Here is a 23,552-nt window from a genome sequence, read left to right as displayed (position 1 = left end):
TATTTTAATTTCCATTTTTTTTTTGGTGATGCTTTAGCCTCTGCTGCTTATAATTGATTGGTGTTTTAAATGATAATTGTTGATAATTTTATTGTGTTTCAAATTTGATTTATATAGACAATTTGTCCTTTTATTGTAAGTTAAGCGGAGAGATGTTAGCTAGAGGAAGAGTGATCATTCTTAGGATAAAATGAAATAAACTTTATATATCTTTGCTTCAGAAGCTGCAAATGTTACATCCTGATTGGGCCAGTGAATATCACACTTTCCCTCTCATTCTAGAAAAATGGAACTCTAATAAATACTATAGATTAAAGCTATATTCTAAAGCAAATGAGATTGTGGAAAGTAGCAGACAAAATATAATATTTGGAATTCCCTGAATTTCTCTACAGTTATTGTATTAATATAGTCAGGGTGAGAAGATAATTTGATTTTATTACAGTTAACCGATCAAGGCAAAAAAGTTGTATAATAGGCATAGGAGTTATATGCAGTTGACCTTTTTATTATTTCATATTTATTAATGTTTACTGAAACATACCTTACTTGTGCCCACAACCACTTTTATTTCTACTAAAAATATACATTTTTGTAAAATACTTTTTTAAATTAAAACTTGCAATAATTCTAGTCTAGACCTTGTGAAATTTTAACTCAGATTGATTTATGGTTTGTTTCCTGTCTCATATATAAAAGTTTTACTGTTCTAAACTACAGTTTCCCAAAACCCTGAAAGATAAATGTTTGTTACCATTTTGAATAAAAAAAACTATTTTCCATCAATGCCTGATGTTGTGTCATTCAACTAGCTTTTTTAAACTGAAGAGTATAGTAGTCCTCAACTTATGACAACAAATGAGCCCAACATTTATGTTGTTAAGTAAGAATTTTTAACTGAGTTTTTTTACAACGGTTTAGCCAGTTGTTAAGTGAATCTGGCTTCCCCATTGACTTTGCTTGTCAGAAGGTCGCAAAAAAAGATCGAATGATTCCAGGATGCTACAACGGTCGTAAGTAATCCTACGGGATTGGGCGGCATATAAATCTATTAAATTGCCAATTAAATTGAAAAACATGTCGCTTTTTTCAGTGCTGTTGTAACTTTGAACAGTCGCTAAATGAACTGCTGTAAGTTGAGGACTACCTGTAGTAAACACACTTACTTGAGAATGTTTAATTGAACTTGAAGGGATTTACTTTTGAATAAACATGCCTGGAATTTTCCGTTAGGTACAGCCTGTGATGTGCTTACTTCAGAGAAAATTCCATTGAAATTGAACTAATTGTCGATGTGCATGTCTTAGAACTAACACAAAGCTTGCCAGCTTTGATTAGAATATGGTTTGTTTTAATGGTAACTCTATGCATTAAAGTTATCTCTAGAAGACACCAATGGAAATTATGTTTAGTCTGCTATTTGAAAATCAGAGAGTAGTATCCCAGAAGCTGTGTTAAATAAAGAGATTGTGTACAAAATATATGGATTCTTTTAAGGAAGTCAGTAGTAAACCAACTCGCAACTAGAAATGTTTCTTACATGCAGTGGAATTGGCAACAATTCAACTCCCTTCTAATAGAGAAATATTTTATTGGGGGAAGTTTCACTCTCAGCAGTTAACACCTTATTCAAAGCCAGTGAAAAAGGTGAAGAGGGCAGAAAAAGGTGAGTAGGTCTGGGAACTGTTCTGGCCCAGCCTTAGCAGAAAAGAGAAACAGACTCCTTGTCCCCTCTTTATTTATCTCCTCTGAATTACCGTATTTTTCAGAGTATAAGACACACCTTTTTCCTTCAAAAAAGAGGGTGAAAATCTGGGTGTGTCTTATACACTGAATACAGCATTTTTTTTGCCTCCTGAAACCCCGCCCCCTTCAGCAAAATGGCCGTACAGAGCCTGTAGAAGGCTTTCAGAAAGCATGTAGGGGCTGGGGAAGGCAGAAAGGAGTGAAAAACAGACCGCTTTTTGCTCAATTTCCCCCCCTACAGCCCCCAGGAGTATTCTATAAGCCTCCTAAAAGCTATGCATGCAATTGTTTTTGAGAAAAATGGGCCTGTTTTTGTGAAAAATGGCCTGTTTTTTGCTCATTTTTGGGTGGCTCCACCACGTGGGAGCACTCTGGAAGCCCCCTAAAGGCTCTTCATGCCTTTTTTGGGGGGGAGGAAATGGTCCCATTTTCACAAAAAACAGGCCGTTTTTGGGAGGTTTGCAGAGTGCAAAAACTTTTTTTAAAAATTTGCCTCTTGGTGCATCTTATATTCTGGTGTGTCCTATACACTGGAAAATACGGTAATCGCATTCACACACCAAGAAGGCAATAGTCCTTCAAAGAGTTAACTGCAGTAACAGACCTTATCGGTTCCTTGTGATAATTGCCAGGCCCTGAGCTCCCAGCTGTAAAGCTGCAAATTAAATACTGGCAAGCAATCTCTGAGACACGAAACATGATGAGCCAAATCTTCAGAAATCCAAACTGTTGCCTCCTATGGCCACCAGTCCCCTTTCCTTCTATTTATTCCCCAGCCAGGGAGGAGCCATTCAGCATCTACGTATGCCTTGCTTCCCAAATCAACTTCTTGTCCTTAGTTGTTCTCCTCTCCTAACAGCTCTGCGCATATGCGTATCTGGAACAGGCCCAGCTGTTCTTCGTCCGACCTTATCTCAGCCTCCAAAGGCAGCTGCCTCTCTAGTGGCTGGGAAATGTCAGATGGCCCTGGCTCTATCTCTGGGTCTGTTGCAGGGCATCCATCAAGAGCCTTCTCCAGACTCTAGAACTGGCTCAAGTTCCTCCCCAATCTCCTCATTGTCCGAGTCTGCAGCCAGCTCTGCTGGCAGCTGACAGGTTACAATAGGAACTTTGGCTATGAACAGCTGTGGGTGCCAACATTACCCCCCCCCCCCCTCCGCCCTGAGTACTGTAGTCACTTTCACTATTTGCTTGATAAGAGAGCTTGGGAGAGAGTTTCATGGCAATAGTCTTCCTCCCATTCCTTCCTACTTCACAGAAATGGTTCACTACTACCTTCAGTCGGTTGGAATAGAGAACATTGCTGGGACAATGCTTCTCATGTTTCCCCCCTTAAAATAACAAAATCCCCAAAAGATTGAAACTATGACATTTGCCATATTGATGTCGATAATGTGATTATTTAATAAATAGGTGAAACAGCGATAGCAATAGCCCTTAGACCTATATACTGCGTCTTAGTGCTTTACAGCACTCTCTAAGCAGTTTATAGAGTCAGCATATTGTGCCCAACAATCGGGAAAACTTGTCCAGAATAAGGCTGACTTGATTAATAATGGAAAAAACAGTCATAGAAGGCAAACACAATGCTATGCTATGGATCATCTGATAAAATCGTTCTACCTGTTTAAAGTTCTTTCCAAAAGAATTCATTAACCAAGTAAAGGTGTCCTAGAATCAAACTGGATTCCAGGTGACTACATGAACATAGTACCTGTTTTAATAGCACAATTTTCTTGGTAGTGATACAAAAGAGCTTTGCCATTTGCCTCTTTTGATTTTTTTTTTACTTCCCAGCTAAACACTTCCTTGTAAGGAAGTAATTCAGAGTAGAATTTAATATATAGCTTTTACCCAGTAATATTTAATCTCATCAATGTATATCAAAGCCTAACTACATCCTGCAGTCTGTAGTTCATCTTTAAATATTATCTAGCCTTCCTCATCTCGAGGTCTGAGATATAGAATGTATCAAATGTATGGAGAATTCTAATGTCGGGGCCAAAATCTGACTCACTTAAAGCAACCAAATCACTTTGAAGCTACAGCAAAGAAAGTATTAATTGTGCAAACAAGTACAGCCTACACCAGGCTTCCAACAAAATGTTAGCAACTTGTTGAGCTGACGAGCAAAAGCAAAACCACTAGTTACCTAGCTTACTGTCTTTCAAAGGTAAAGACAAAGATGAGACAAAAAAAGCAAACTTAATGTAAACTGCAGCATGATGTTTGAATGTTCATGGAATACCCATCTGAATGACATTGTTATTTACGTGTTGTTTGTCAGTTTGCTTCCCGATCCAATTCAAGGTGTTGGTTATTGCCTTTGAAGCCCTTCATGGCATAAAGGTAAAGGTTCCCCTCGCATATATGTGCTAAACTCTAGGGGGCGGTGCTCATCTCCGTTTCAAAGCCGAAGAGCCAGCGCTGTCCGAAGATGTCCCTGTGGTCATGTGGCTGGCATGGCTAAATGCCAAAGGAGCACGGAACACTGTTACCTTCCCACCAAAAGTTGTCCCTATTTTTCTACTTGCATTTTTACATGCTTTGAATTGCTAGGTTGGCAGAAGCTGGGGACAAGTAATGGGCGCTCCCTTTGTTACGTGGTGCTAGGGATTCGAACCACCAAACTGCCAACCTTTCGGATCGACAAGGTCAGCATCTTAGCCACTGAGCCACCATGTCTCTTTCTTCATGGCATAGGACCAGGTTATCTGAAGAACCATCTTGCCCCAATTACGTCAACCTGTCCCATGTGGTCAGGCAGGGAGAGCATATTGCAGATCTAATTGGTTAAATAATTCCAATTAGTGGGATCTAGGAAGAGAGCCTTCTCTATCATTGCCTCTAACGGAACATCTTGCTCCCAGAGTTGAGATGCCCCCACTCTTCTGGAGTGATACACTGCCCTGGGCGGGTGGCTTGAAAACACTTCCTCTGCTGCTTTAATATTTTCTAACCTTAATTCTTAACATGACTCTTAATTCTATCTTAACACTTTTTGCTTTTTACATTATTGTATGTTTCTGTTTGCAAACAACCAAGGTGGTATAGAAATGTGACAAATAAATATTATTTATCACTTTTCACTAGGTCAGCATGCTAGCAAAACTTTCTATGAAATCTAGTCAATTAATAGGAACAGTTTGGGTTATTGATCTTTGTCTGATCAAACTCAGCTGTTATCTATAAGATCCTGCTTGGAAGCCTATAACCCAGTGAGGGCAAACCTTTTCAGCACCAAGTGCTCAAACTGGAATACGCACCGGAACACCAAAAACCCAAAGACCAGCTGGCCAGTACTCATGCGCACATCGGCCAGCTGGTCTTTGCGTGCACTGGAGTGCCAGAAACTCGAAGACCAGCTGGCTGATGCGCATGTGCCCATTGGAAACCAAAAGACTAGCCGGTGATGCCGCATCTGCCCACAGAGAGGGCTCTGCATGCCACCTCTGACCTGCGTGCCATAGGTTCGCCATCACAGCTATAGCTTGCTTATATGTGTGAATTATATACATATATAGCACTATTTTATGAGCTGCGGTGGCTCAGTGGTTAGAGTACAGTACTGCAGGCTACTTCTGCTGACAGCCGCTGACTGCAATTTGGCAGTTCAAATCCCATCAGGCTCAAGTTGACTTAGCCTTTCGTCCTACCGAGGTGAATAAAATGAGGACCCACCTTGTTGGGGGCAATATGCTGACTCTGTAAACCGCTTTACAGTGGCATAATAGCATTTAGACTTATATAAAGTCTAAATGCTTTTGCTATTGCTATTTTTAAATAAACACTAGGGATGATATTGATTTTTTCAACCTCTGATCAGACTCAAGCATTTTGCTTTCAGCATAATATGCACAATAATCCAATGTAAGGCATGAAAGAAAGAGCATTTCTATAGTTTTGTATGGTTTAGCAGGAAACAAAATTCTTTCTCTTTCAGGATATCCTATATATTTTGTTTTTGAATAGTCATTACTGGACTTAATGATAAGTATTTCAATGTTGTAAGCTGCCCAGAGTCACCATGCAGTGAGATGGGTGGCAAATAAATTTAAATCTTTTTCTTTTAATGACTCTATAATCCCTTGCATTAGGGAGGAATTGAAACCACTGAAAGAAACTGAGCATTTACTGGCTGGATGCCCTTCCTGATGCCTATGAGGAATTCACAGCAGATATTTTCTCTTTGTGGCCAGAGAAAGAAAATTCTGCCGCTACATAGGATTGAACTCACAGCCTTCTGATTGTGAGATAAGAGCTCCAACTCTAGGTCACTACACCACTGTAAATAAATGTAATAAATAAACAAATTGTGGGGCTCAGCCGATAAGAATAATATTATTAGCAAATCTGAACAAAGTCAGTTCCACATAAATTTGATATGAACTCTTTAAAAAGGGATTCTGGGAGTTGAAGTCCACAAGTCTTAAAGTTTGAACACCCCTGGGGGTTCTTTGTTCTAAAGGGTTAGGGGTGCAAGGGTCTTGTAACTTGACAGCTTTAAGACTTGCATGCTTCAAATGCCAGACTTTCTGAGTCAACATTTTGGTTGCTAAGCAAGAGCGTTGTTAAGTGAGTTTCACCACATTTTACAAGTTGGCCACGCCCACCCAGTCACATGGCTGGCAAGCCATTCCCACCTGGTCACATGGCTGGCAAGCCACCCCCACCCAGTCACATGGCCGGCAAGCCACTCCCACAAAGCAAGCCACACCTACAGAAGAGGTTCTAAAAAAATTTGAAACCCACCACGGTTTGGAAGGGTGGGCCTGCCCCTCCAATGTTCCATTTTCGGCCTACAATGTGCCAGACGAGGCCTGCAAAAGCCTAAACCGGAGAATTGGAGGGGTGGACCTGCCCCTCCGGACCTCCATTTTGGCCTGCAATGTGCCAGCAAAGGCCTGGGCAGGTCTAAATGGCGCTCCATTTGGCCAGAAAAATGCCAGCCAAGGCCTGCAGAGGCCTAAACGAAGTGTCAGAGGGGCACACGCAGTTAAGAGGCTGGAGAAGAGACAGCTTGCTAGATCTTCGCATGGTAAGTGACCCAACATAGCAGATTGGGTCGGGGAAAAGCAATTGTGGGGAGCATGAGGTATTTCAGTGGGTCGGGGAAGCCTTGGGTGGTCTTAAGCAGGTGGCCTGTTCCATCACTAGCCCCCCCCCTAGTCTTCCCCGCCCTGCAATAACTTCATGTGCATTTAACGAGCCACACATTCAATTAACGAATGTGTGGGCAGCAGGAGGGAGTGATCATGTTCAAGGTATGAGATTCACTCCCATGAATCCTCAGGAATGGGCAGGCTCCATTACCTTCATAACTGAGGCAAAACATTAGCTAGGTGAACTTGCATTAGTCAATTTCTCTTAGTTCTAAAAACGAGGCCATGGCAAACCACTTCTGAAAACAACAGGGTCTTTTCCAGGTTTACAATAGCCAAATCAGCTAATTAATTCTATACTCTTTAGCAGTAGGTGCTCATGTTTATTTCCAGATCCTTGTAATGTTTCAAACTATATAAGTTTTCAGGCAAGAACACAAATATATCTCAAGATTTAGCAGTCTTAGGAGACTTCAGCCGTTTTTAAAAACAACACTTTTTTTTTTTATTTAATGTTGGGACTCCTGTCACACCAACTCAGTAGTCAAGAATGCTGACATTTTGGAAGACAACATTATCAAGAGGCTTAGATTTTTTTTTTAAATGAGCTATTTGGTTATCCAGATTTTATATTGCACAACAAATCATGTGTTCAAAATAAAGACATTCTAAACCAGTGATGGGCAACCTTTTTGGCGTGGTGTGTCAAAAATCGGCAAAAAATCGAGCATAACTCGCGTTGTGTGTCACTTCGACAAAACATAATTTTGCGCAATTTATAGTTTAAACTACAAAAATGTATAATTGCAATATATAATTGTATTTAATAAACCAAAAACAAATTATTTAACATACCTGCTTAGTAACTTCTTTGTTCATCAGTCGATTTCGTATGTTGCCCTTGATATTATTGAACTTGTTTGGGGTGCCGTGAACCAGGGCTGTGGAGTCTGCTGCTTCCAGCTCCACGTCTTCATCAACATGCCGCTCCAGCCCGCCCCTGCTATGAATATTCCTAGTGACGCGAGGGCGAAGAATATGAATATTCATAGCGGGGGCGGGCCGGAGCGGCATGTTGATGAGGACGTGGAGCTGGAAGCAGCAGACTCCACAGCCCTGTCGTGAACTGAGATAAGTGAGGGGGAGGGCGAATTCTTTAACTAACCAGGAGTAGACTCTCTGGGTCGGCCTGACTGGAGAGAGGTGCGCACTGTTCCCGCGCTCCTCTCCTGCGGGTCCTCCCTCGCCGCGCTGATGACGTGTGTGCGCACGGCATGCATGCCTTACCAGCAGCCCCTGCGCTCAGAAAGGGGCGGCGGCGATACAGTAAGTGAGTGTGGGCGGGGGAGATCACACGTCCCGCCCACCCCCCGTTCCTCCAGCACAGATTCTTTCATCCTCGGCGGCCGTGCAGGAGCCGAGGATGAATCGCATGAAATCCTGTGCGTGTCACCCCAAATAGCTACGCGTGTCAGCACTGACACGCGTGTCATAGGTTCGCCATCACTGTTCTAAACAATATATATAGTTCTTAAAGGGCAGCACTATTACAATCTAACATTTTTGTTAAAACATACTTATTTTTCTAAATGAGAAATAAATTTACTTTGTATTATGCATAAGATCAAATCAAGATCAAATCAACAGCTAAAAAGCTATACATAAAAAACATGCAAAAAAATTATTGCAACCCATATTTTTCTGTACCCTTATTACTGGTCCCATCTGCTTGAAAATAATATTCCTAGGCTAAGCAAGGAAAACAACCTGTTCATGTTTAAAAAGTAATGTGTTCTTCAAAACAAAACTATTCTGAAATAAATATTTTGGGTCTTGATTGCTGGATATATACTTTTTTCGCTTACAATGACCAAATCAGCTCATTAATTCTACAGTACATTCTTTAACTAATTAGAAGTAGGTTCATGTGTTTATTGCCAAATGCTTGTACTGTTTTAATTTTGAAAGGATTATATCTGAGATGGAAAAAGAAAGGGTAGTTAGGAGGGGACCGCAAATGATTTCTATGATGCCATTTATTTAATCTCTCCTCTTACTGTTTGCATGTTCTATACAAGACAAGTATAATAAGTGAAACTTCCCATCCCACTGACAGTGGAGATTCTCAGTCATCCAGGTTATGGCTGTCCCAGAGGTACTTTTTCAAGAGGCAACTTAACTTTCTGGTTTTTCTTGGGACATTTTGCTTCTCCTCCAAGAAGCTTCTTCAGCTCTGACTGGATTCTGGGGAATGGAAATATTTATAGTCTTTGCAGACAGCTGGACATTTGCATTCTTTTAGAGAGTCGATGTGGCTACTTGGTGGTTTATTTGTATTGTCAGGGTCACAGGATGTGGAGCCTTCTTGGAATTGCTGAAAGGGCAGTGTGGTAGACTTGGGCATAGATGATGTCGTATCCCTCTCACTCTGGTCAATTTTGACATAGATGGCCTCTTTCCCATCACACTGCCTACACCATATACTGTAACTGGAAACTATCCTTTTCCCCCCTTGCTCTGCATCCCTCTACCTTTGCCCCTCCTTCCATGCTGTTCATACCTTTTTCACCAATTAACAGAGCAGTCATTGCGGAGAAGATAATTATTGGCAAGAAAAGTCAAGGAACATGTAAAAAGGAGAACAAGCAGAGAATTTCACTATTGAGAAGCACCTTTGTCCAGAAAGATAACAGTTATTGGACAAAAACTAAGGTTTTCTCAGAATGTGAAATACACGTGGTCCTTGGCTTACAAGCCTTCATTTAATGAAACTTCGAAATTACTATCTTCTGACAAATAAAGTCAATGGAGAAGCCAGATTCCACTAACAACTGATACTAACATGCATGTGCTCGTCTGGGATGCAACCTGGAAGAGAAGCTGCCTAGGGGGCATATGAATGCCAGAAAATGAACTTCTGGTTTCCGGCATGTGCATGCACAATGGCAAGCTAGTTTTTTGATTACCGGTGTGCATGCGCGCGAAGATCAACTGGTCGGCGAGCAAGCTCATGCTGGAAAATGGAAGACCAGCTCTGCCAGTTTCTGGTACAAAAGCCAGCTGATTATTGTGTGTGCCTGTGCGCCAAAAGCCCGGAACAGGAGCAGGCGATGCCGCACATGCCAGATGACATGGCTTCACATGCCACTTTGGGCACACGTGTCATAGGTTCTCCATCATGGTTCTAGAGTATTATTTATGCCTTCCAAACATGTATGCTAGCTCATCCATCCTTCTAAAAACATACTTGTACTAAAAGTACAACAATGACAAGGGGTAATTTGTCAAGTGCTTTGACTTGTGAAGGAAAAGGTTAAAGGAAATGACCCAACCAATTAAACAAGATCACTCTGACAGGACTTGTTCTTGACAAAACATACGGTTCTCTAGTTATTACGGCATTATTTTCAAATTGATCTTTTTAGAACTATTTTAGAATCTTTCCAGATATTATTGGGTTTTTTTTTTAATCCACACCTCCTTTCCCCCTTTTTCAATTATCTAGTATTTGGCCCATTCTTAAAGATTTCTCAGTGAAAATGAACTGCAAAGCAATTCTAAAACTCCTGATAGGATCCAATCTGGAGATTATAAATCTTTCAAGGTTAGTAAATATTCCTTGTATTTCTATCAAGTTCAACCATGAGTCCTGCTTTACTTTAACTTTCTTTTTTTATAATTGCCTGATGGAAAAGACAGAACTAAATAGGAATTGAGTTGTTCTGCCTTTTCTTGGTTAAACCTTACTCTTTTGACATTTTACTAAAAAGCTAAATAATATATGGTTTCTTTTCCTTTCCTCTTGAGCTTATCTGAAAAATCTCTTTATGTCATTCTTAGTCTTCACTAATTTTAGCTCATATTGAACTTTAGCTTTTCTGACATCATTTCTGCAAATCGGGCCTGCATCTGTACTTCTACGTGACATCTTAGCTATCTGGAAGAAATTGCTTTGAGTCAGAAAAGATTGCTCACACCTCATTAAACACCATTTTAAAAAGAAAATAAGTACATTTTGTTATTGCATTAAGCATAGAAAATATAAAGCAATGTATAATGCCATAATGTAAAACAATCCCCCTTCTCCAATTTTTTTTCCAAAAATATATTCTCAGCAACTGCACTTTGCATTTTCCTAATGATAAAATAATATACCAGACTAACGTTTATTTGAATCCTAAACTAAATAATTAATGAAAACATTCTGTGTCAAGTAACAGAGAAAGTGAAATGGGAAAACTACCATGTGAAGTTCACATCAGAAAGCCATGATTATTCATCACTTAAATGACATTTGTAAAGTTCATCATTATCTTCATTGTGCATGCCTTTTGTGTGCCTAAAGAGATTTTACTTTTTTTTTTTTGCCATTCAATTATGTCTGATTCTTGGAGGCTATCTGGACAAATCCCTGCTTTTGTTGATAAATACCCCCCCCCCGCCCAAGCGGTTTACTATTTCCTCCTTCCTTGGGTTGAGAGAAAGTGGTTGGCCCAAGGTCACCCAGCTGACTTGTGCCTAAAGTGGGAGTAGAACTCACAATCTCCCAATTTCTAAAAGTAGCGGTGGTGCAGTGGTTAAAGTGCAGTATTGCAAGCTGGTTCTGCCGACTCCTAGCAGTTTGATTCTCACTGGCTCAAGGTTGACTCAGCCTTCCATCCTTCCAAGGTTGGTAAAATCAGGATCCAGATTATGCTGACTCTATAAATAGCTTAGAGTAAAACACTATGAAAATTGGTATATAAGTCTAAGTACTATTGCTATTCTAGCCGGATGCCTTAACCACTACATCAATCTGGCTTTCAGAGACAAACAAATCAAACTGAAATTGAATCATACCAGACCTACTTCCAGATCCCAGATGTATAGCAGTATTCTTTCTGAGCTGATGGCATTTAGCAGAAGAAATAAGATTTATGCCAAGTTATTTGCTGATGGATTGTTACAGCCAGTCTTTTTTTTTTGGGGGGGGGGGGGGGGTTTACATTGGAAAAGTGTTGTTTTGTTTATTTTAATCTTTTAAGTTAAATATGCCATAACATATTTTATTCCTTGGAAGATTATTGGGTTGACAGATACATTAATGCCTGCTTTTTTCTTGATTCCATTGCTTGCATTGCCTCTGCTCAGTTTATTCTTCAAGACTTGTTAAGATGGAGTTATCAATATGAGAAACACACAAAAAGGAAATGGAAGAAATGTCTTTGATATTAAGGATCTTACAACCAGAAAAGTGTTTTCTCATTTAAAAAAAAATCAGGATCCAAGGATTAATAAATTTATGAATTCCTCCCAAAATATTAGAATTCCCCTCTCCCAACCCTGTCATTAGCAAGGTATTTAAACCATGCAGAATGCTTTCAGTTCATTTCCCCCCAATTTCTATTCATTTAATCTATCCCAGCTTTTATGCATGTAAGAAAATGATGCAAGTAAAGATGTGGATAATTGTTCGTTTGTTACTTTTTTTGGTTACTTTTTACCCATGCAAGTTTTAATCTAACTTGCATTTCTGTAAAACTTTCTCTTTTCTCCGTTGTATTTTTAGCAAGGCATGCTGAATTGGTTATTTCTACAGTATTAGAAATAACTGGGCTGAATATATCCTTCTCATGTTAGCTTTATTGGACCAGGGAACTGAGACAACAATATCTTAATTGTTCTTCCCTCGTTGCATTTGCAAAGAATCGTTATGAATGCAAAACGTGGTGCTTCGCTGCACAATTTTCTCATACAATCCTTGCTCAGAATCTACTGTGCCAGCCAAAAGAAGTGAAAAGTGAGCATTTGGCTATAGCTAAAAGCTTTCATTTGTCCCTGAGTATGGGAAATTTCTACCATGTTGGTAGAAAAGCCTCCAAAACAGCAGAAACAGTTTAAGTGTGACCACTGTGGTTGTATACATTTTATACAAATTGCTGATTGAACATAACCATAGGCTGTTTTCATAGTGGTCCTTTATATTAGTCAAGGATATTGAAGGCTGATTGCTCTACTTTCAGGAAAATGCAATGGCATCCAGGTTTGTTTATCTTCCATAATGCAATAATCCTTAAGTTACTGGTAGCTACCCAACAGCACTATGCGGGGTATAGTAAACCTAAACCTTGTTCAGTTGCTAACCATAGTGATCAGTTCTGTTTATATACTCAAAGCTGTCAGGTGTTCCTTTGTCAAATGTGGAGGGGAAGGAAGGGGAAAAAAAACCCCCTGGAATGCTAGAAGGCAGGTTATTTATAGGAATGTTTGTACGATAGGTAGGAAGGATATTATGCCAGTTTAAAATTACCACATTTGAAACTAAGTTATTTGGGGGTTGTGTAAATTTAGGATGGTTGTTATCTATTCCCAATAGCAATAGCACTTAGACTTATATACCGCTTCATAGTACTTTACAGCCCTTTCTAAATGATTTACAGAGTCAGCATATTGCCCACAACAAACAAGGTCCTCATTTCACTGATCTCAGAAGGATGGAAGGCTGAATCAACCTTGAGCCTGGTGGGATTCGAACTGCTGAACTGCAGGCAGCCAGTAATCAGCAGAAGTAGCCTGCAAAACTGCATTCTAACCACTGCACCACCATGGCTCAATCATCAGAATTTAATACAAACGTTTCTGCAATGAAACATTTGCGTTTTATAAGTATATTAAAGCAAGTCAAGACTGCATTATGCTTATTAACACAGAGCTTCCCCTAAAGTTACTACTAATGTCTAATGCAAAATATTGACAGAAAGAAAATAATTAAATGCAGGTAGTCTTTGACTTATAATAGCAATAATAATAGCAATAACAGTAGACTTATATACCGCTTCATAGGGCTTTCAGCCCTCTCTAAGCGGTTTACAGAGTCAGCATATTGCCCCCAACAACAATCCGGGTCCTCATTTTACCCACCTCGGAAGGATGGAAGGCTGAGTCAACCCTGAGCCGGTGAGATTTGAACCGCTGAACTGCTGATCTAGCAGTCAGCCTGCAGTGCTGCATTTAACCACTGTGCCACCTTGGCTCATTCTGCCACCTTGACTTATGACCAAAACAGAGTCCATTTTCGTTGCTAAGCCAGACAGTTGCTGAGTGAGTTTTGCTCCAATTTACAATCTTTTGGTCAAGGTTAAGCAAAGGTTAAAGATATTAAGCCATGCCAATGCAGTTGTTAAGCGAATCTTGGCTTCCTCCGTTGACTTTGCTTGTCGGAAGCCCGGTTTGGAAAGTTACAAATGGTGATCACATGACTCTTGGATAGTGCAACTGTCATAGATACATGCCAGTTGTCAAGTTCCTGAATTTTGATCATGTGACCATTGGGATGCTGTAATTGTTGAAAGTGTCAAAACTGGTCAAAAAGTCACTTTTTTCAGTGTAACTAATTTCAAATGGTCACTAAATAAATGGTTGTAAGTCGAGGACTACCTGTACATGCAGAGTAATCATCTTAACTCTAATTTAATTTAAATTTAGCTTAAAATACAAACCAGCCAGGGTTGAAATGCTACCGGTTGGACCGGTTCGCCCGAACTGGTAGTAAACATGCTACTGGTTCGCTCCAACTGAAATAAATGAAACCGGTTCGAGTGACCTGGTTTTTCTGACGATCAGCTGTGATGCACAATTTCCTGCTTTCTAGCTAATATAAATTGTGCAGCACGGCGGATCCCCCCCCTTGCTTTTTGATGCTCTGTGCATGCACGGGAGGTCCTGTGCATGCACGGAGGTGGCATGTGCGAGCGAATCAAACACATGCACACATGCGCAATCATATTGCTACCATACCTGTAGCAAAGTTAAGTAGATTTCACCCCTGAAGCCAGCTTTATCTTTCCTTTCAATTCTAATTTTGCTTAAAATCGAGACTGGTTCAAAATGATGGAGAAGTAAAGAAATTGAGATGTATTCTGTGATATCTTGTTTGTATTTAATAAATACATTAGATTTTTGATGTGTTGTGCTAAACCATAATGTCAGTTATTGGAGTTTGGCTTAATAGTGTAAACACTCCCATTTTGATTCATAAACTATGGTACAAAACTGAGCACATTGTATAAAACCAGACAGTTGTGGTTTATTATTGAATCATAATTAAACAAATAATTGTTTTCTTGTTTCCCACAAGGAATTTGATTTATCGTTAAAAGATGTGGATTTGTTCAGCACAATAAACACCCTTGGCTTTGTGTAGTTTCTTATATATTGTCTCCTGTTTCACTGGAACAGATTCCTTCTCTGTTAGGGTTGTAGGTATCTGAAGATACTTCTAAAAATCTGGGGGTGTAATTATAACTTCAGGGCACAGCAAGAAAATGGAATTACTTCTCCTGACTTCATCCTAGATAAATTCCAATTTAGTCCAGGAAAAAGAGAAATGACAATACTGTAAGAGGTGATTTTCTCCCAAAGAACCGAAATGGTGAGAACAAGATGAATGTTTTCCACATTTAACGTTAAGAGATATTTGGAAAGCTTTTAAAAATATTGCATTTGGAAGTAAATAACAGAATAAAGGATCCAGAGTTTAGAAAGCATTTCATGAGCATCAATTGCATAGCTGAGGCCCCAGGAGAGAAGGCTCATCATGAAGGAGCCAAAAGGTCAATGTATATTGATTTAGCACCTCTGGGAATTACCGAAGCTTTGCCAAACCTCCAGCCTACCAAAAGGAAAAGGGGACTCTGGTGTCCTCTATTTATTGGCAAAGGGAAGGAGAGGCTGTTTTTCATTAATATTCTGCTTAATAAAATAGGAATGAAATATAATCTCTCCTCCTCCACAAATCTCTTCTGTCCCAGAGGGTAGAATTAGCTCTAATGAGCAGAACCTATGGAAGATTCAATTTTCTCTAACATCAACATTTCACATGGCATAAACAGTTTGACAATGAAGCAGATAGTCCTCAACATACGGCCATTTGCTTAACAACCATTCAAAGTTACAACAGCACCGAAAAAGTGACTGACAACCGGTCCTCACACTTACAATTCTTCCAGAGTCCCCGAATTTAGGTGATCAAAATTTGGGCACTTGGCAACCAACCTGTATTTACAATGGTTGCAGCATCCCAAGCAGGGGTGGGATTCAGCCGGTTTGGACCAGTTTGGGCTAACCGGTATTTCCGGTGAGCAGTTGGCCCCGCCCACCCTCCTGCCCTTTCCTATACTATATTTCCCTGTTTTTTTTAGTTCAGCTAAGTTTTTAAGCTTAAAATGGGTGGTTTTTGAATGCTGCACATGAGCACAAAACACATGATAGATGCGTGCAAAGTGCCCGTGCACGCACTCACTGAAGCGGGGTCCCAGAGTTATGTGATGACCATTTGTAAACTTCCCAGGAAGTTTGTAACAAGAAAGTCAATGGAGGAAGACTGATTTGCTTAACAACTACATAATTCAATTAACAATCGTGATAAAAAGTCATAAAATTGGGTCACTTAATGACCATTTAGTGATAGATGTTCCAGTTTCAGTTGTAGTCATAAATAGAGGACTACCTATACAAGGTCTTCAAGCAGAGCGATTGGTTGAACATTTGTGCTAAATTGCAAAAGGAATGCCGTCCTTGAGATGTTGGGAGCTTCAGCATCCAGGATTCCTCACCAATTGCCATGCTGGCTAAAGAGGCTGGACATTACAGTTTAGCATTATCTGAAGTACAGTTTTTGTGCCCTCTTGTAGCTCTAAATTCCTTACAACAAGCAAACAGTCAACAGAAGTTATTTTAAAACTTCCTTTTTAAGGACAAGGGTTACCGAATTAAAAGATGGAGGAAAGAGACCATTGAGCAAGGAATAGCATTAAAGAAGGATCTGATCTCCTGTATATTACTTGGAGGACCCTGAAATAGGTTGAGAGTTGAAGTGCCTAAATGTAAAACCAATATGCTCAAGTGAAAACTCTTAGTGGATAACAACACACTCTGTGAGTGTGGAAAGACATAGAGCACAGCTCTTCTGTTGGTATCTTAGCTACTACCAGAAACATGTACTGATAATGACTTATTTTTGGCCAACAACAAAGTCAAGTAGGTGGCTTCATTCTGGCAACTTAAAGTTTGATCTAAACATGGAAAAAGAAAGGAGGAGGAGGAGGAGGAGGAGGAGGAGGAGGAGGAGGAGGAGGAGGAGGAGGAGGAAGAGGGTTGCTTCCTAAGACCCTTCACAAGTCTTCCTCAGGAAAAATTCACTGGCTCTATGTTGCAAAAGTCTTTAAAGTAGCTTCATAGTAATGGAGACAACATAGAGGGTAATTACATTTCTTTATTGGGATGGCAGCATTTGGGAAAGAAAAGTCTCTTTCCTCTCAGATAACTTTCTTGAAAAGTTTCCTTCACTTCATGGCAATCTTGGTTTTAAAACAGGTTCAAGGGCAGAAGGCTCTAAACTTCAATTAGTAAGCTGAGGAGAAGGATATGTGAATTCATCTACAGTCACCAAGAAAGCTACATAATATGTCCATGCAGTATTAGGTATTAGACTTGGCTTGAGGATATCTTACCTTTTCTGCTGTGATCAAGTTCACTGAAGCCCATGCTGAGTTCCTCAGCTATTCCTTCCATGTAGGACAATATTGGAAGTCAATACCCTCTGTCTTATCATACATGGCATTTGCCTGTATTACAGGGGTGGGATTCAGCCGGTTCGGACAGTTTTGGGCAAACCAGATGCTAATTTTACATCTGGTTCACCTAACCGGCAGTTGAAAGGACTGGCTGGCCCTGCCCGTCATGCTCCGCCCATCCCAGGAGTCTCCACGTGGCCCATTTTGGATGCCAGGTAAGTGCAAGGCCCACATGGAGGCTCTGGGAGGGCAAAAAATGGGCCTCCCAAAAGTTCCAGAAGTCTGGAAGCAGGCCCATTTTTGGCCTCCAGAAGGCTCCGGATCCTGGGGCAGGCAATATTTGCCCTCCTGGAGGTACCAGGAAAGCTTCCAGAGCCTGGGGAGGGTGAAAACTCCTCCCTGCTGCTGTGGTGCAGGAAGCCGAGTAAGCCATGCCCACCATGGCTACACCCATTCAGCAACCAGACAGAGAACCGGTTGCTAACATTTTTCAATCCCACCCCTGCCTGTCTATATCTTTCCCCATATATATTTCCAGGAGGATATAAGCCAAGTTAATGAACAGAATCATCTCGTGCTTCCTCAAAGGCGAAGGACAAGAATCAAGATGGGCACTCCAAGAGTAGACATCCAAAGAAAGTGAAGAAAGATCAGAGAACGGGGCTCAGTCAAGGCCTTTGCACAAAATGGTTGGCTTGATAGCCTCCATAGGAGCATAAAGCAGAGGGAACTTTCCCATTTCTGGATTTGAGAGAAGCCATTCGAAAGGTCTGAGTTCCATATTTCCCAGAAGCCATACTATAGCATAGAACAGAATTCTTACATTTCTTGGTCAATTAATCAGTGAATACATCTTTTTAATTCTTCTGACATATGCAATTAGCAAGCAATATAATAAATGTTGACTCTAACTAAACCTGAGTTAATATTAATTGCTTCATTGCAAATGGTAAAACAATTCATTGGCTCTTAGTGGATGTATGATATTTTAATCTTTCATTGCTACTTAATATTCAAAGCTTCAATTCTATAACAAATGATATTATTGTTAACACAACAGACTGCCCATTTTTTTTGCGGGGGGGAAGCACTTTTAAACATTTCTGTGTGAAATAGCCACAATGCACTCAGTATTGCCTTTGATGTCAGTTATGTGTCTTTTACACAGTGTACAGAGAGAAAACACCTGGTCCATGTACCAATGAACATACTGGTGATTGTACAGTTTTGTACAAACAATTTGAAAAGCCTCAGCAAATTACATATAATTAACAGGCAAAGGTTTCCAAAATATAAATTCATGAACCTTGGCAATATTATACAGAGAGTGTATCTCAAGAGATTTGTGAAACTGGTCCAACCTGCAATTTGGACTCTGGATGTAGGAATTAAAAATAGTGGGTCCTTGAGGTGAGGTTCGGTTTACTCACTTCATAATGTGAGAAGTCAGTCTTGTCTTTTTTGGGGGGTGGTTATCCTACTTTTTCTGCCTAAGGAGGCTTGCATTTTTGCACTAATGTTCTATCTTGGTAATTCTATCTATTTTTCTGCATTTTTCATTTTGTGAAAATACAGATTAGCCTTCCCTTCTGAACAGTAAAGCAGGATACAAATTCAACAGGGATAATAACTATGTTTCAGATGGTACTAGAATTCAGTCTATGAGCTATATGTGCTACGTCACAGATACGTTGCCTCTGTGATGTCCCACAAATGCCTTGGAAAACTTAGACATAAGCTGTTTTTTAATTTCTTCTAGAGTTTAATATCTCCGCCCTTCCCCCTTCTTAATATTCTTGTGAACTGTTGCAGGGTCTCAATGAAGAAAAGTCTTTCAGCTGAGGTCCAGAGTTCTGCCCATTATGTTAAAAGTAAGAACCATTTTCAGTACCGAAAAAATAACCCCAATAGTTATTTTAATGTGATAATGGCAGTGGCCTTCCATATAACAACCAATTAATAGTTCGTATTCTGAAGCTGGAATATTTTTTGTAGATATTCTCTCAGAACAACCAGTATTGTTGGACTTTAATTTCCATAATTCCAAGTGCTTGCCTTCCTGTACTGGATTCCAGTTCCTATTGTCCAGCCTCAGCAAGTTGATGGAGAGGAATAATCCAACCTTGTAGAGGTTTAAAACAAAGATGTAGATGTGTCCATAAAAATAAAGTCATCCAGGACTCCTCAACGTCCTGAGTCCTCCTGAAGAGAAAACAAAGTCCTTTGTGTGCCCCATTGTATGTGTGAGGCCAGACACCATGTGGGATAGGCCCATAGACTTGGGGATGTAAAGTTTCAAACACTCCTCAGTGGTCATTGAAATCTCCAGAACAGAAAGTTTAGAATAATTCAATGCTTGATTTGAGATTACCTGCTTAGGTAATTCGGGCAGAGGGATGGACAGTGTACTAAAAGTTATCTCGACGTTATCCTGGACAACCACATGCATCAAAAATGTATCTCCTATTTTCCATCTACACACAACAAGTATACATACTTAAATGGTGTCTCTGGGTGTGGTATGATAAAATAAGAAATAGTTCTATCTTTACCTTGAAGAAAATGTACCTAGGAATGTTAGTGTTTAATTGACTACAAGCTTAATGGAACACGACCTGGTTGGGCATTAGTTTTCTTCAATGCTCTCAGCTATTCATTATGATAGACCTGGACAGTATTCTATAAATTAATATGACCATTGTAACTATTTTTTTAATCATTTCATAATTTTCAGTTTGGCTATGGTTGACCCTACATTGCTGAATTTGGTATATTTCTTTTCAATAGCCAGCTGCATGAGTATCTTAGGTAGAAAACTACACTGCTCACTTAGCTCAGACATTTTAAGTTAATTTTATTCTGGAAATTTTAGTGTAATAGACTATCCCAGATTTATAGGTGGTAGCAGTCAATGCTATCTAGGTATTTCTTTGGGTAGGTTTGGAAAATATTTGAGTAAATTAAATTTTGAAAAATATCCTTTTGAGAGGATGACCTAAGAATGTATATTTTACTACTAGTAGTAGTAGTAGCAGCAGCAGCAGAAGAAGAAATATCTTTCAAGTACTGTCATTATAGGCCTCAATTTCCATTCTTTGGCATGATAGAGTTTAATCAATGTATCCCAGAGAAAGAAAAAAAATCTATATGTTAATAGTGCATGGTCTTGAATAATATACTCAGCATGCTTTACATCTACTTGAAAGTCAGTCCTTAGCATTCAGTCACACTCTGTCAATGTTATTCACACTATAAGGTCAACAACAAACAGAGCCATAATGGATGGATGGTTGGGTGGTTGGATGGATATATTGGTTAGGTTTTGAAAAACCAGAATTGATCCTGTCTCTTAATCACCCATGCTGATCACTTCCCATATTTTTTTACATCCAAGCTGGCACATTTTTGTTACTTATAAAATATCTTACAAATGATACTTAGTGTCAGGTTCTTAAGAACAATCAAGCTCAATTAAAATTGCACAAATATGTTACAACAGCATTACTTGTTATAAGGGACAGTTTTAACTCCCAAATGTATGGAAAAGTGATTTCTGAAATGCAATATTAATTGTGTATATAGATCTTTGAGATGGTTTCTAAAATTCAAGAGAAATTAGGAAATGTTCGCACTATACCTCAAAGATCATGAAATCAGATTAATCATATTTCTATTGGAGGTGACTTTTGTTTGTTTTTGTGGTCAGAGGAACTTTCAAAACAAATTATATATGTGACAAGGAAGCACAGTACTATCAACATTAATGTTATAGAGACTACAGTACTCAACACAAAGAACAGGAGGCTATTTCTAAGAGCTAGATGAAAATGTACTAGGAGCCAACCTGAAACTAAACTTCATTCTGTATGGAATTCAAAGGTTCCACGATAGCGTGTCCATTTCCCCATATCACTTTATGACGAATTCAATGTGTGTTCCAATTGCAAGGCAATTTAGGAGCGTTGTTCCTAAAATTGATGCATGATGAATCATTCACAATGCTCAAGTAAATGTGAATTATTACCAAAATTAATAACTTATGTGGATCTTCTTATTTCAATGTGCATCAGCATTAGAAGCTCAATGAGAGAAACAACTAATATAAACACAGTTCTTGGTTTTTCATCATGCAATCAGGCCTTTGAACCATAGATTAGTGTAAGGAATCATTCAGACTTAATTCACTGGGTGTGCTTCTGCTCATGTTTGTGAGACTGGCCATAAGGGATTTAACTTTGTAGGCATAGTAGTTTCTTAAATTGACAGAAGGAACTACTTTCATTCCATCTCCAAAATCACAGCTCCTCATGGCACTTTCCAGCTGTTTTTGGCGCTTATAAAAATGAGAGAACTTATTGAATATAAGTGTAATAGGAAGGACTACAACTAAGATGCCAGCTAAGATGCATGCAGAAGCTGTTAGCCTGCCTGCTATGGTCAATGGGACAACATCGCCATAACCAACTGTAGTCATGCTAACTGTAGCCCACCACCAGCAGGCAGGGATAGTTTCCAGGGCTCTGTTTTCTTCTTTTTCTATTGTGTAAGCCACTACTGAGAATATAGAGATTCCAACTGAGAGGTAAAGGAGAAGAAGCCCTACTTCTCTGTAGCTATATTTGAGGGTGGCTCCAAGAGATCTAAGGCCTGTTGAATGCCGAGCAAGTTTTAAAATACGGAATATTCGCATCAGTCTCAGGACTTGAGCTACTCTACCCAAATTGGCTAATGCAGGACTACTTTCCACCACCAGGTTAACTATTAAAGTGATATAGAATGGAAGGATGGACATGAGGTCAATCAGATTGAGTGCATGCTTAAAAAACTGAAGGAAATCTGGGGCAACTGCAAACCTGGCCACCAGCTCAAAAGTAAACCATGCAATACCAAAATGTTCCACAATTTCAAATCTAGGGTCTTCCTCTGAATTCCCAGAGCTGTTAATAATCTGGAAGTCTGAAAGGCTGTTGAGGCACATGGTTACTATTGATCCAAGAACAACCATAATAGAAAGAACACTGAATATTCGGCTCAAGACAGAATAGCCAGGATTGTCTAAAGCTAACCATAGCTGCCGCCTCACTTTCCCAAACTGTTGCTGGTCAAATTTAGCGGCATCATTGTAGAAGGCCAAGATCTCATCCAAGGAAGAAGAGGTACTTTCTTGGTCACTGTGATCTTCCCATTTTTCTTGATCTGGTTCCATTTTTCTCCCATGGTAGCTATAACTGCAGCACGAATCAATAAAGAATTCATTGATTCCCCAGTATTCAATTTCTTGGCTGAAGGAAAAGACACAGAGCTCACCCATCACATGTAACTTTCCAGTATTATAAAAATGGAGCACATAAGGAAAAAGTTCAGGATTTCTATCAAAGTAGAACTCATTCTTAGTGTCATCATAGTCATCACAAAGCTCTAAAATTGACTCCTTTGAATTGCAGCTCAGCAGCTTACCCAGTCTTGTTTCGGGGAATCTCAATAGTGTATTGTATCTCATCTTTTTTTTAAAGCCTCCAACATTGAGACTGATCTCATTGTCTTCAAAATACGTATCAGACAAACCCCTTAGATTCAACCCGGTCATTGTGAGTATTTCCAAGATCTAAATGGAGAGAGTACACCTATGGAATAATAAAAACAAGGCAAGCCATGTTAGCCAATAGAACAGAAGGAGAATTCTCCATTACTCCCTTTTATGATATACTTGGATCAAATACCGTCATATATTCCATCACCCACCTTTTGAGTTTCCCACACCATCAGCTCCTTTCTATGAGATGCAGCTTTTTTTACTTAACTGAAGATAAGATGGTAATTAATGTTCAACCACGAATCAATATGTTATATTTGATTGCCCCCTTTCCTTTTCCTCTACTCCCTTTGGCAATACAGTAACTGATACAATAACACATGCAGCTTTTGGTCGTCATCTCCCCTACTCAATCACTGAAAATAGGGCACAGCTTTCAATAGTTGGATGGGGAGACCAGGCAGATCTGAGGCACCAGGTGCAACCTTTCCCTAAACTGTAGCTCGGGTGAGTGGAGCAAAGGTGAATCCCTGTGCACTTTTCCTTTGACCCTTTTTGGCTATTGAGTAAGTATGTCTGCACCATCACAAAATAACTAGGAAAGCCAGTGATTTTTTG

General features: G+C 39.7%; 1 protein-coding gene across 1 annotated transcript; it reads right to left on the bottom strand.

Moving 5' to 3' along the window:
* Nucleotides 1-21,554: 21,554 nt before the first annotated feature.
* Nucleotides 21,555-22,988, bottom strand: KCNS2 (potassium voltage-gated channel modifier subfamily S member 2). The gene has a single exon (XM_032223507.1). The coding sequence runs from the start codon at nucleotides 22,986-22,988 to the stop codon at nucleotides 21,555-21,557; it is 1,434 nt and encodes a 477-aa protein (XP_032079398.1).
* Nucleotides 22,989-23,552: the final 564 nt, after the last annotated feature.

The sequence above is a fragment of the Thamnophis elegans genome, chromosome 8 (assembly GCF_009769535.1).
Source record: "Thamnophis elegans isolate rThaEle1 chromosome 8, rThaEle1.pri, whole genome shotgun sequence".
Classification (NCBI taxonomy): Eukaryota; Metazoa; Chordata; class Lepidosauria; order Squamata; family Colubridae; genus Thamnophis; species Thamnophis elegans.
Note: the sequence above shows the minus strand (reverse complement) of the source record. Positions and strands in the feature narration are given on the sequence as shown.